Source organism: Trachemys scripta, chromosome 4, assembly GCF_013100865.1.
Source record: "Trachemys scripta elegans isolate TJP31775 chromosome 4, CAS_Tse_1.0, whole genome shotgun sequence".
NCBI lineage: Eukaryota > Metazoa > Chordata > Testudines > Emydidae > Trachemys > Trachemys scripta.
The window spans coordinates 136,912,299-136,926,693 of NC_048301.1; the positions used below are offsets into that span (position 1 = coordinate 136,912,299).

Consider the following 14,395-nt stretch of genomic DNA (forward strand, 5'->3'; position numbering starts at 1 on the left):
GCCTGAGCAATATTTTTATACTCCTCCCTGGTCATTTGTCCAATCTTCCACTTCTTGTAAGCTTCTTTTTTGCGTTTAAGATCAGCAAGGATTTCACTGTTTAGCCAAGCTGGTCGCCTGCCATATTTACTATTCTTTCTACACATCGGGATGGTTTGTTCCTACAACCGCAATAAGGATTCTTTAAAATACAGCCAGCTCTCCTGGACCCCTTTGCCCTTCATGTTATTCTCCCAGGGGATTCTGCCCATCTGTTCCCTGAGGGAGTCAAAGTCTGCTTTTCTAAGTCCAGGGTCCGTATTCTGCTGCTCTCCTTTCTTCCTTGTGTCAGGATCCTGAACTCGACCATCTCATGGTCACTGTCTCCCAGGTTCCCATTCACTTTTACTTCCCCTACTAGTTCTTCCCTGTTTGTGAGTAGCAGGTCAAGAAAAGCTCTGCCCCTAGTTGGTTCCTCCAGCATTTGCACCAGGAAATTGTCCCCTACGCTTTCCAAAAATTTCCTGGATTGCCTGTGCACCGCTGTATTGCTCTCCCAGCAGATATCAGGGTGATTAAAGTCTCCCATGAGAACCAGGGCCTGCGATCTAGCAACTTCTGCTAGTTGCCAGAAGAAAGCCTCGTCCACCTCATCCCCCTGGTCTGGTGGTCTATAGCAGACTCCAACCACGACATCACCCTTGTTGCTCACACTTCTCAACTTTATCCAGAGACTCTCAGGTTTTTCTGCAGTTTCATACTGGAGCTCTGAGCAGTCGTACTCCTCTCTTACATACAACGCAACTCCCCCACCTTTTCTACCCTGGCTGTCCTTCCTGAACAGTTTATATCCATCCATGACAGTACTCCAGTCGTGAGTTATCCCACCAAGTCTCTGTTATTCCAATCACATCATAGTTCCCTGACTGTGCCAGGACTTCCAGTTCTCCCTGCTTGTTTCCCAGGCTTCTTGCATTTGTATATAGGCACTTAAGATAACTCATCGATCGTCCCTCTTTCTCAGCATGAGACAGGAGTCCTCCCCTCCTGTCTCAGGGGGGTGGGAGGGCAGGGATAAGAGAAATTGTAGTGTGTAGCCCTGGGAAATGGTGTTGAGGACCCAATGGTCCAATGTAATTCAGGACCATTCCGCAAGGAACGCACACAAGCGGTTGCTGAAGGCAAACTTTATTGGTAAGAGGGTCCTCTCGGGGGACACCCGGGTACTCTCCTGCAACCAGTCAAAAGTGCCTCTTGCCCTGCTGTTTGCCACTCGAGGGTCCAGGTTGTGGGGCAGAGCAAGACTGCCTTTGAGGTCACCTCCTTTGGGTCTTGGACCTCTTGTGGGGGGGCTCATATTTTGGCTGGGGAGCCGGGGCGGGAGCCTACGGCTTAGGCTTTTCCTTGGGCGGGACGAAAAGCCCGAGGGTTTGAAGAGTCGTACATGAGTCCTTCATGCCATGAAGTTTCATGTCTGTTTGTTCCGGAAACAGGTCCTTGCCATCAAAGGGAAGATCCTGCATCAGACACTGCGCTTCCATGGACAGCCCAAGCAGCAGTAGCCATGACGCCCTGCGCATGGACCGGGCAGCCGTGTCAGCTGCATCCAATGCTGCCTGCAGAGCAGCCTTCACAGCAGTGGCACCCTCCTCTATGAGCGCCTTAAATTCCTTCCTTTCACTGTCCGGAAGGGAGGGTTCAAATTTAGGCAGTGACCCCCACAGGTTAAACTCGTAACGGCTGAGGAGGGCTTGGTGGTTGGCCACACGGAGCTGGAAACTGGACGACGAATAAAGTTTCCTACCAAATGAGTCCAGCCTTCTAGAGTCCTTATTCTTGGGTGTGGGTCCTGGTTGACCCTGTCTCTCCCTATGATTTACAGACTCCACCACTAGGGAGTTGGGGGCTGGGTGGGTATAGAGATACTTGTGCCCTTTTGTGGGCACAAAATATTTGCGCTCTGCCTTCTTCGATACTGGCGCAAGGGAGGCCGGTGTTTGTCAGAGGGCACTGGAAACGTTAGCCACCCCTTCGTGCAGTTGCAGGGTCACTCTACCCAGTGCTGAAAACAAGAGGACACTGAAGAGCAAGTCTGAGGGTGCCTCCATCTCCTCAGTTTGGAGATGGAGGCTCGACGCTACTTGTTTCAGTAGCTCTTGGTGAGCCCTGAAGTCCTCCTATGGTGCGGAAGGGGGTGGGGCTGCAACCTTGTCATCCGGCGCAGAGGAGGAGGCTGGTACGGAGCTCTGCTACGGAGCTCTGCAAGTCGATCGGCGCCACGGGATCTACCCCTTGGTCAGACTCCGCGTGCGGTGCCGAGGATCTGTGACCCGCCGATCTATCCCTTAGAGGCCTGGATAGTAAGGCGGAGGGAGTCTCCGAAGCCCCTGCTACCGAACGAGTCCCTGGCTGGGCATGCGCGGGGGGACCAAGGGGTCCACTAGCCCTGCCATGGGGGTCCTTGCCATTGACTATGCTGCGGCACCAGCGGGTCAGGTTGGCTGGGCTGAGACGTAGGGGGCCTCATGTGCGTCGAGGTCGGGATTACCAACGACTTATCGGTACCATGGGAGCGGTACGATCGATGGTGCCGAGAACGACGTCTGCCACAAGACCGGGACTCTGACGTCAAGGAACGGTGCCGTCTCAAGCTACTACTTCTCAAGATGCTACGGCGCCGAGATCCGCAACACCGTGTAGATGGCGACCCTCGCCGGGAGTTGTGGGCACAGTGCCTCGAAGAGAGAGGGCTGGAGCGCAAACGGTGACGGCGCCCGTGTCGGGAGCGGCTATGGTAGCTCCGACAAGAAGGGGAGTGCCTACAGCGCCTATGCCTGTCCCATCAATACTCTCCGCTCGGCATGGTACGGTGCCTGAAACTCCGATCTGACGGCACCCAACCAGACAACCTGGTGGGTGACGAAAGCGGAGGCCAGAGAGACTGTCCTGACAGAACGCTGAGCGGCGAGCGTGCCCGAGAGCGATCCCTTGACCGGGATCTGCATCGGGTTGGAGTAGACGGTCTAGAGCCCAGCGGCGGCTTGCCTCTAAAGTGGGGCCCGGGTGCCGGTGGTGCCCCGGGTACCTGCAAAGTCATAATGTCTCGGGCCGCCTGCAGAGCCTCCGGTGTCGAAGGCATCCGGACATCCGGAGAGGCCTGAGTTGACACTACCAAGCTGCTCCACTCGACATGAGTCAGAGTTCTGGAGCCCGGGGGGGAATTGGGGCTGCCAGACGCGGGTCTAGCCTCTCCCCCTGCTTTCTCTTGATGCCGCTGAGATGACGGGGCCTCTGTTTCTTAGATGGAAAGTGGCGGGCCATCAGAAGGTGCTGGGCGATCACTGCGCACCGAAGACAAGGTGCCCGGTGCCAAATCCACTCGGTGCACCAGGGTTGGGGCCAGTGCTGACTCCATGAGAAGGGCCCGAAGTCTAATGTCTCTTTCTTTTTTAGTTCTAGGCTTAAAAGGACCTGCAAATCTTACAGTGGTCACTAATATGGGATTCACTCAAGCAGCGGAGACAGTCAGCGTGCGGGTCACTTCTGGGCATCGAAGCCTGCAAGAGTCGCACGATTTAAACACTGGGGCCTGGGGCATACCCCGGCCCGAATGCTAACTGAACTGAAACTTGTTGAACTAACTAACAGGTACCACTAACAACGAACGATGAGTTCTGGGACGAGCTGCAGCGAAGCGAAACTGGAGCAGTAGTTCCGACGCACACTCACTGGCTTCAAGAAGGAACTGAGGGTGGGGGGAGCGTGCGGCTCCCCTTATAGCGCGCTATAGAGGCGCCACTCCAGGGGTCGCAGCAGCACTCCCCCTACGGGTACTGTGGCGAGCACACACACCTACTGTGGAATACACATGAGCAAGCACTCTAAGAACTAGGAGTGGGGGGGAGGGGGGGAAGAAGGGTGCTGGTGTTCCATCGCCTCATCTGTGGGGCATGCTGAAGGCAGAATGCCAGGGTTGTGCACATGCAGTGCTTGTGCAATGTTGAGCGTTTTGTCTCCAAGCCAGACAGAAGCTGCAGTGAGCATAAGCGAAGGGGAAAAGGCAATGTTGTGTACCTTATAACTTGGCTCAGTCTCAATGGATTTTCATGGAGACAACAAAAAGCATTTCCCTGATACTAGGGCTTTTCCCCTGTCAATTTCAAAGTCCTTCTGCAAACCATGAAGGAATTGGAGCTCTCACCCCCTTCCCCAAAAGTCAAACATTTTTCTAATAGAAAACGTCAGGCAAATTTAATACATGGATTGCTTCCTCTCCCTCAATATTTAGAATAAGGCTGCTGTTGTAGGAAGGCATATATGAAGAATAAGTAGGTTTAGGACAGCTAATAATTACATATAGTCCTGAATAATTACAGATAAGAATTAGGTTTAGCCCTGAATGTAATTAAGTTAGTATTTCATAGTCCTGGGCCAGCTGCTGTGAAGTTTCTGGCCGAGATTTTCAGAACTGACTGTGATTTTAGGCGCCTCCATTTTTGGATACCCAACTTGAGACATCTTAACATTTTCAGAAACTGGTGCTCAGCACTTTCAGAAAATCAAGTCCCTTAGAATTACCTCAAATTGAGAGCCCCTATGTTGAATCACCTGTCAAGTCCTCTACTCTTGTAGCAGTGGCAATCCCAGTCACCAGTCTATGGTATAAAACCTAAGTATTAGCAATTATACTCTCCCAACAAACCAAACCCCTTCCAAAGAACAGATTAGTAGATTCCAAAAGGGACCATTGTGATCATCTAGTCTGACCTCCTGTATAAACACAAGCCATAGAACTTCCCCAAAATAATTCTTTTGAACTAGATTACAGTGTAAATTAAAAAAAAAAAAAAAAAAAAAATCTCAGATTTAAAAATGGCCAGTGACGGATAATCTACCATGACCCTTGGTGAATTGTTCCAACAGTTAATTACCCTTACTGTCAAACATTTATGCCCTATTTCCAGTCCAAATTTATTTTCAACTTGGCAGCCATTGAATCTTTTTATCTGCAAGACTGAAGAGCCCATATAAAACATTAGTTCCCATTTCAGTACCTATAGACTGTGATATAGTCATCTCTTAACATTCTCTTTGTTAAACTAAAGAGATTATTTCTAATTTACTCACTGGGTTTAAGGACATAAAATTACTCAGACAAATTGGTATATTACATCGTTACAAGATGAATTAGCATTAAAGGGGATATGATTAAAAGTATTTTTAAAAACTCCACAAATGTCATTATCTACGTCACACATCCCACCCCTTCGATTTTATGGGTGAGATTTTTGGGATGTATGCACTTAACTCCTTTAAGTGGGTTGAAAATTCCAGCCTTTTTATTATTTATATTACATCAATGTCTAGAAGACCTACTGAAAATTAGGGCCTCAATGTACTAGGCACAGTACAAATACACAATAAGTGACTGTCCCTGCCTTGAAGGAATTACAACCAAAATAATTTAACTATGTTTATTAAAACTGTTTATGATCAGTGTCTGAGTTTGGAAAATGAAAATGTTTAAGTCTGTTTCACTTGCTTATAGTTTGATATAAGCCGAGCAAAACAAAAACAACTTTCCATTAGAATTTTAAAGTTCATGGGAAAATTTTCATTAGATTTAGGCTTTGAGAGACTGATTTCAACAAAACCTAATTTGGGTGCAAATTTCATTAATGTCCCTGCTGGACAAAATTTTACTCAAAAACTAAAAATCCCAACAGCTATGCATCATCCCCACCCCACACAAATGACTATACAACTGCATTGCAAGTATAGGGGATGCTGGTGTAGGCAGTGTGACCCACCGATCACAGCTGGGCTGGGGTCTGCATGTCAGGGACAGTAGTCACTGAGCAGGAATCAGAGGAATCGCTAGAGCCAGGCTCAGTAAGCAAGAGTTGGGGTCAGAATCAGGCTGAGATCGGAGTCCAGAGATAAGGAGACAAGGTGAAGTCTGGAGTCACAGTAGGCCAAAATCTGTGTGCCTGCCCACCACACAACTTCCTAGGTCAACCACCAGGGTTAAATAAGGCATCTGGCCAATCAGAGGGCTGCAGGGTACTGTCACTCTGGCTCCCTTGGGTGGTACTTCCTGTGGTACTTCCTGTGCCACAGGAAGTACCACCTACTTTCCACAGTGCACCCCAGCTGTAGTTCTACATGGCCTCCTAGTGCCACTGTAGGAACGTCAGCCAGTCCAGGCCCTGCAGACCCAGCTCCTAGTTCACAGACCCTTACAGCAAAAGAAGTGGTAAAAGCTAATTATCAAAGCTTGTCTCTCTCACCAGCAGAAGTTGGTCCAATAAAAGATATTATCTCACCACCTTGTCCTTCTAATTATCAGCTAATATTTTAAAAATATGCTGGACAAAAAAGCTTGAGAATACAAGCATTAGACCCTCATCTGGGACAATGGAGTAAGTAAATCTAGTAAAACTGCTCTAATTTCTAGGATTTAACCCCTGTATTTTGTGTAGAAACCCAATTTAGAATTACTTTAAAATCTTTTATAAACTTATAAGAACTATTTAGCATAGCCAACTTGCTTTTTCCTTTATTTGGTCTCCTAACTCTGAGATCATCATATATTAGCTAAGGCAATGTAGTGAGGCAGCTGCCCCACTCCTGGAGAACAGATGTTAAAAGCAGCAAAGCTAGGCTGATTGGGGAAGCAGCCACAGCTGTGGCCAGCTCAATTAGGGCCCAGCTGGCCCTGATAAGAGGGCTGTGGGCCAGAAGCTGGAGGAGTCTCACTCTAACCCTGGAGTGGGAAGGGCTAGCTGCCTGGGAGCAAGGTACCTGTGGCGGAGCAGTGCTGGGAAAGAGCAAAGAGAGCTGGGGCGCTCCAGCCTGGTAAAACCCTCAGGCTGCAGGCCTTGGTGAAGGCCTGCAGAGGTACTGGGGCTGCAGAGATACAGCCTGGGAATAGGTAAAGGCAGCAGGTCCTAACCCCTTGCCAATGATGAGTGGCCATTACAGACTGCAGTCTGCCCCAGAGAAAGGGGGCTAGATGACGATTGGCAGTAGCCACTGAGGCAAAGTGGGTTTAAAGGGTTGGGGGTTCCCCTGGGAGGGGAGACTCAGAGTGAGGGGTACTGCTGGGGTAGAACCCTGAGGTAAAGGGCACCGGGGTCTGGGAGGGACATGGGGCCAGCGGCAGGCGAGACAATGGCCTGCAGAGGGCGCTCTGTATGCTGGAAAAGAGCTGTGATGTTGCACTCTATGGCCTTGGCTACACTTGCGAGTTACAGCACTGTAAAGCCGCCCCCAGCGCTGTAACTCACTCCCCGTCCACACTGGCAAGGCATTTGCAGCGCTGCATCTCCGTGGTTGCGGCACTGCAGGTACTCCACCTCCCCAAGAGGAATAGCAAGTATTGCGCTGCCGCTGCAGCACTGTGGCGCCAGTGTGGCTGCCCAATGCGCTGTGAATGGCCTCCAGAATTATTTGGCAGTATCCCACAATGCCTGTTCTAGCCACTCTGGTCATCAGTTCAAACTCTACTGCCCTGGCCTCAGGTAACCAACCATGTGACCCACCCTTTACATTCCCTGGGAATTTTAAAAATCCCCTTCCTGTTTGCTCAGCCTGGCGTGGCGTGGAGTGCTATCAGCGAATCTTTCCAGGTGACCATGCCTCCACGTGCCAAGCGAGCCCCAGCATGGAGCAATGGCGAGTTGCTGGACCTCATCAGTGTTTGGGGGGAGGAAGCTGTACAGTCCCAGCTGCGCTCCAGCCGTAGGAATTACGATACCTTCGGGAAGGTATCAAAGGACATGATGGAAAGGGGCCATGACCAGCACGCCCTGCAGTGCAGGATTAAAGTGAAGGAACTGCGGAGTGCCTACCGCAAAGCCCGCGATGCAAACGGCCGCTCGGGTACTCCCCCCGCGACCTGCCGATTCTACGAAGAGCTGGATGCGATACTTGGGGTTAACCCCACCTCCACTCCGAGCACCACCATGGACACTTCAGAGCCGGTGTGGGTTGGGGGAGGAGGAAGAAGAGGAGGAAAACGGGAGTGATGATGGTGGGCCGGATGGAGAAACCCCGGAATCCCTGGAGCCATGCAGCCAGGAGCTATTCTTGAGCCAGGAGGAAGGTAGCCAGTCGCAGCGGCTGGTGCTTGGTAGAGGACAAACAGAAGAGCGGGTTCCCAGTAAACGGGGTTTTTTTTTCGGGAAGGAATTTTTTCGGTGCAGGCTCTTTGGAAGAGGAGGGTTAGGCATGCATGCCTAGATGCGGAATAGTGCATTGATGTGGTTTATCACATTGCAGTAATCGGCCTCGGTAATCTCCTCGAATGTCTCATCCAGAACGTGTGCAATGTGCTTGCGCAGGTTTATCGGGAGAGCCACTGTGGTCCTTGTCCCAGCCAGGATAACGTGTCCGCGCCACTGTGCCACGAGGGGGACCATTGCTGCACACAGGCAAGCTGCACATGGGCCAGGGTGGAAGCCGCATTGCAGTAGAAGACTCTCCCTTGCTTCCCAGGTCACCCTCAGAAGTGAGATATTGTCCAGGATGAACTCCTGTGGAAAATGTTGGGACAGTGTTCAGTGTAGGTGCTCCCTGAAGCTGTTGGCTCTCCCCAAGGCACAGAAACCCAGAGGACAGTGCAGCCCTGAAACAATCAATCAGTCCCCCTTACTCACCATTTTGAGGCTCCTGTGGGATGTGTGTGCTCTGTTTCGGATGGGAAAATTATGCTATTGTGTAGACCCTGTGTGTTTTCTACTCCTTAAGTGCGGGGGAAATCATTACTCTGTCTGGTATAAACACTGCTGCCTATGTTAAATGTTGCATTTTGCCTATACAGCTGCATCAACCTTGAGACCTCAGCCGTCCCTCTTATCGCCTGCTCAGAGACTGCAAAGACTCAGGAAGAGACCGCGAAAAAGCAAAGATGACATGCTGCAAGAAGTGATGCGGCAATCTATTAAAGAGAATGAGAAAGCACAGAACTGGAGGGAGAGAGAAAGCAGGATCCGCCAGGAAAATGCAGCGCACCGGCGGCAAAGCACCGAGCACTGGCAGCAAAGCACGGATCGGCTCACAAGCATCCTGGAGTGCCAAGCAGACGCTATCCAGGAGCTCGTAGCCATGCAGATAGAGGAGCAGTATCGCAAACGCCACCCACCCCTACAGCCCTTGTCCCAAAACTCTTTCCATTGTGCCCCACTGTCACCTTCAACCCACTTTCTCCAACTTCCGTGTTCTTCACGCCACCCGCTGCCTCCAACACCAGTATCTTCATCACCCAGCCCTGAAAACCACGACCCTTACCCTCTACACTCAACCCCCATCACCATGCAGTATAGCTATCCTGAACTGCAGCACTCACTGCACAGCACACCAGACAGGACATACGCGAATCTGTGATTGTACCGTTCCCCACTCTACCCCCTTGTTTCTTTTCAATAAATGGATTTTTTGGCTTTGAAAACATTCTTTATTATTGCATAAAGTAAAAGACTCCTTAGCCCAGGAAATAAACAGGCACTGCAAGTCTGCTTAGCAAACACTGATTCCTAAAGATTGGAACTACTGCACTTCACTCCCGTGCAGGGCACCAGATACCACTGCTGGTTTTCAGCCTCAAATTGCTCCCTCGAGGCATCCCTAATCCTTGCAGCCCCGCACTGGGCCCCTGTAATAGCTCTGCTCTCTGGCTGTGCAAATTCAGCCTCCAGGTGTTGAACCTCAGAGGTCCATGCCTGAGTGAAGCTTTCATCCTTCCCTTCACAAATATTGTGGAGGGCACAGCACGCAGACATAACCGCGGGGATGCTGTTTTCGGCCAAGTCCAACTTCCCATACAGAGATCACCAGCGGGCCTTTAAACAGCCAAAGGCACACTCCACAGTCATTCGGCACCAGCCCAGCCTGTAGTTGAACCGTTCTTTGCTGCTGTCAAGGCTCCCTGTGTAGGGTTTCATGAGCCACGGCATTAACGGGTAAGTGGGATCTCCAAGGATCACAATGGGCATTTCGAATTCTCCTACCGTGATCTTCCACTCTGGGAAAAAAGTCCCGGCCTGCATCTTCCTGAACAGCCAAGTGTTCCAAAAGATGCGTGTGTCATGCACCTTTCCGGGCCAGCCTGTGTTAATGTGAATGAAATGCCCACGGTGATCCACGAGCACCTGGAGAACCATAGAGAAATACCCCTTCCAATTAACGTACTCGGATCCTAGGTGGGGTGGTGCCAGAATAGGAATGTGCGTTCCATCTATCGCCCCTCCACAGTTAGGGAACCCCATTTGTGCAAAGCCAGCCACAATGTCATGCACGTTACCCAGAGTCACGGTTCTTCTGAGTAGGATACGATTAATGGCCTTGCAAACTTGCATCAACACGATTCCAACGGTAGACTTTCCCACTCCAAATTGGTTTGCGACCGACTGGAAGCTGTCTGGAGTTGCCAGCTTCCAGATTGCAATAGCCACCCGCTTCTCCACTGGCAGGGCAGCTCTCAATCTCGTGTCCTTGCGCCGCAGGGTGGGGGCGAGCTCCTCACACAGTTCCATGAAAGTGGCTTTTCTCATCCAAAAGTTCTGCAGCCACTGCTCGTCATCCCAGACTTCCATGACGACGTGATCCCACCACTCGGTGCTTGTTTCCCGAGCCCAAAAACGGCGTTCCACAGTGCTGAGCACGTCCGTGAATGCCACAAGCAATTTTGTGTCATACGCGTTACACGGCTCGATAGCATTGTCGGACTCCTCACTCTCACTTTGAATCTTAAGGAATAGTTAGACAGCCAAACGTGCCGTGCTGGCGAGGCTCATCAGCATATGCCTCAGCAGTTCGGGCTCCATTTCCCGCAGACAGATCGCGCTGCACAGAAACCGTTGAAAGATGGCGCCAAAGATGGACTGAAACAAAAGGATTTCTGAGATGTGAAGCGATGCATCACGGGGCGTTGGGACAGGACCCAGAATGCCCTGCACCTACGCCCCCTTCCCACAACTCACGACGCCAGAATGGGAAGAGGTGCTCTGTGGGATAGCTGCCCATAATGCACCGCTCCCAATAGCGCTGCAATTGCAGCAAATGTGGCCACGACGGTGTGCTGGGCAGCTGTCAGTGTGAACAGATTGCAGCGCTTTCCCTACTCAGCTGCACGAAGTCAGGTTTAACTCACAGTGCTGTATATCTGCAAGTGTAGCCAAGGCTTATATGATTTTATGAAAATATGCTAATGTAACTGGAATATGCTTCATGCAAAAGGTCTCTTGTAAGGTATCATTACAAAGCTTATAATCTACTGAGTGCGGTCATCCTATTTGTATAAATGTACCACTCATGTATCTGAAACTAGAAATATGAAATATAACTCTGAGGGCCTATTGTAATTATGCAAAGTGTGGGCCATTAATGTTGGCTTGAAATCTTGATGACTCCCATTAACCAGGACAATTATCTGCAGATGGCTCTGTTTTACTTGTAAGGCTCCCTGTATACCATGTGTGCTGGCAAGTGGATAATGAAGTCTTACAGTGACATGTGATCATGTCACCTGAACTGGAATCCATCTTTAACCTGGTGCTTTTCCATTTTGAAAAGGTGGGGGTGGGAACCCAGAGAGGGACAAAGGATTCCCACCTTATGCAAAAGATCTATAAATGGGTGGAACAGAAGAAAGAGAGGAGCCATCATGAAGAATCTCCTAGCTACCACCTGAGCTGGAACAAGGGCTGTTCCAGGGGAAAGGACTGTGCCCAGACTAGGAAGGCGTCCAGTCTGTGAAAAGCAACAGAGAGTCCTGTGGCACCTTTAAGACTAACAGATGTATTGGAGCATAAGCTTTCGTGGGTGAATGCCCACTTCATCGGATGCATTCACCCACGAAAGCTTATGCTCCAATACATCTGTTAGTCTTAAAAGTGCCACAGGACTTTCTGTTGCTTTTCACAGATCCAGACTAACACGGCTACCCCTCTGATACAGTCTGTGAAAGAAACTTATTGAAACATCTCAGGGTGAGATTTTATCTGTACTCAATTTTATTACTGTATTAGGCTTAGATTTGCGTGTTTTATTTTATTTTGCTTGGTAATTCACTTTGTTCTGTCTGTTACTACTTGAAACCATTTAATAAAATCACTTTTACTTATTAATACATACTCTGAGTTAATACCGGGGGGAAGGGGGGGGACAAACAGCTGTGCATCTCTCTCTCTCAGTGTTATAGAGGGCGGAACAATTTATGAGTTTACCCTGTATAAGCTTTTTTTATACAGGGTAAAATGGATTTATTTGGGTTTAGACCCCACTGGGAGTTGGACATCTGCATGTTAAAGACAAGAACACTTCTGTACACGGCTTTCAGTTTAGCCTACAGCTGTTAGGGGATGTGGTTCAGACCTGGGTCTGGGTTTGCAGCAGGCTAGCGAGTCTGGCTCAAACCAGGTAGAGCACTGAAGTCCTAAGCTGATAGGGTAGGAAAGCAGGGGCAGAAGTAGTCTTGACACATCGGGTGGCAGCTCCCAAGGGGGGGTTCTGTGATCTAACCCATCACAAGAGCAATTCCCAGACGACCAGCAGGAGGCGCCGGGCCGGTGAGTCCACGTCCTCGCTACAGGTAGTAATTCAAACTCTGCACACGTCTACAATGTAATCAGATAACTGAGAATATATTCCTCTTCCCCAGAAAAATCTCTTAGGCTGGTATTTTCTCTGCGATTTACTTTTTCTGTAAGGTGCTTCTATCCTAGACATTCAACTTGCATTAATTCCTCTGTCATTAATTCTTCTTATTGTCTTTAGGCAGATTTTTTTTTACCAAATTTCCCAATTCTGCACTGTTCAGAAAGGGTCTACAGTTGTCATCAGTTTTCTTAGTTCTTAGCTCTTAACTTTTAAAATGTTTTATTTACCAACTGAGGTTTAGTCCTACGTACCTTAGAATTACAGACAAAACTACATTCAAAGAACATTAAGCTTGCAAAATCAAGCATTCAGAAGTTATTTCCTAACTGTATTAAATATGCCTGTGCAATCTTAATTTGGTGCCCTTGTGAATACTGTATGCATTTTCAAATAGTCTTTAACTTAAATAATCACATGCTACTTTTTCCACAGAACCCCTGCTTCATTAAGTGCACAGGATAGACAGGTCCCAAGGAAAGTTGCATCAGTTTAATGCAGGTTTAACTCTTACTGAATTTGGTTTAGCTTGAATTGGTGAATTACCAAATTAAGATAAATCAAGTTAAGTAAGAATCAAGCCAGTTTAACCACTGTTTAACCTAATTCATAATAAGGCACTCTGATTCTGTAATAAGAGTGTTGATACACGGAATTAATCAGGAATAACTCCCCATGAACAGGTTTAATAACCTGTTAAATTTATTACTGTGAATAAAAAGCTAAATTAGCTCCCCAAAGTTAATAGTTTGTGCCATCCTGGCTGGAAAACTACTACTGCGTTATGGTTTTCAAACTAAGATAATGCCTAACAATTATCCATTTATATATTCTCTCACCTCCGCTCTCATGCGTTTTGCTCGACGTGCAGGGGGACAAGTTTCAGATGGCTGAACAGACTGTCTCTGGGGAATATCGTGGGGTTTGTATTCCTTGTCCTTCGTATCACTGGTGAGGTCTGGCTTCTGCAAACACTAAAATACAGGCACAATTGTGATTACTTAATTTTCTCTACACCACTAACAGAATTCCACCTCACACAAAATTGTGTAGAGCCTTTTCCGGGCTAGAGTGAAAAGAATACATTACTTTCACTTTGCTGTAGAAACAAAATAATGAACAGTTGTTAGCTGTAACCACTGTAACAGTATCTGCTTAAACATGTAAACCACAATATTTGTTATTTCATTCAATACAATGGTGGAAATGAAATGTAAGATTATGAAGGAAGTGTTTTGTTTTTTAAAAAAGGGAAATCTGATTAATCTGTTAATGTTCGTATATTGGAGCTGGTCTGAAATTCTCCAGTGGAACAGATTTCCATCAGAGAATGTGTCACATTCATCAAAATCTAACATATGTCACAGAGACTATTCAAATTTCCATGAAAGTGCATTGGAAAACTGTCAGATTTCCTGACATCTTGGCAAGCTGATGGGAAGTTGAGAGCCTGGAACCAGTTGATCTGGTGGGCTGCCATTCAGCAGGGCTTCCAACTCCTCCACAGCTCACCACATGCACCAGGCACCTGCAAGCTCTGGGAGCACTGGCTCCCCAAGGTCACGACTCCTTGGCAGCCCAGCCTCCCATGACAGCCAACTGTCCTCATAGACTTTCAGGGGTGGGGAACCTTTTTTCTGTCATGGGCCATTGACCCACCGTGGGGAGGGGGGGGAGGAATCAATCATGGGCCACCGCAGCTCCAGCCACACCTCTGCTCTTCCCCCAGCCCAGATCCAGCTGCAGTTCCACTCTGCCC

The 14,395-nt window shown here is 48.8% G+C and overlaps 1 protein-coding gene across 3 annotated transcripts in view; it reads right to left on the reverse strand.

Annotated features, from left to right (window-relative positions):
* The window catches only part of KDM5B (lysine demethylase 5B), a 135,492-nt gene extending 121,806 nt beyond the window's left edge, over positions 1-13,686 (reverse strand). For 2 of the 3 annotated variants that reach the window (XR_004645415.1, XM_034767759.1), the window contains exon 1: positions 13,476-13,686. Coding sequence is in view for 2 of the 3 variants with exons in the window: in XM_034767759.1 (XP_034623650.1) it covers positions 13,476-13,487 (12 nt within the window). In the remaining variant the exon portion in view is untranslated. The remainder of the gene's footprint in view (positions 1-13,475) is intronic. The other variant, XM_034767758.1, reaches the window with a different exon arrangement.
* Positions 13,687-14,395: the final 709 nt, after the last annotated feature.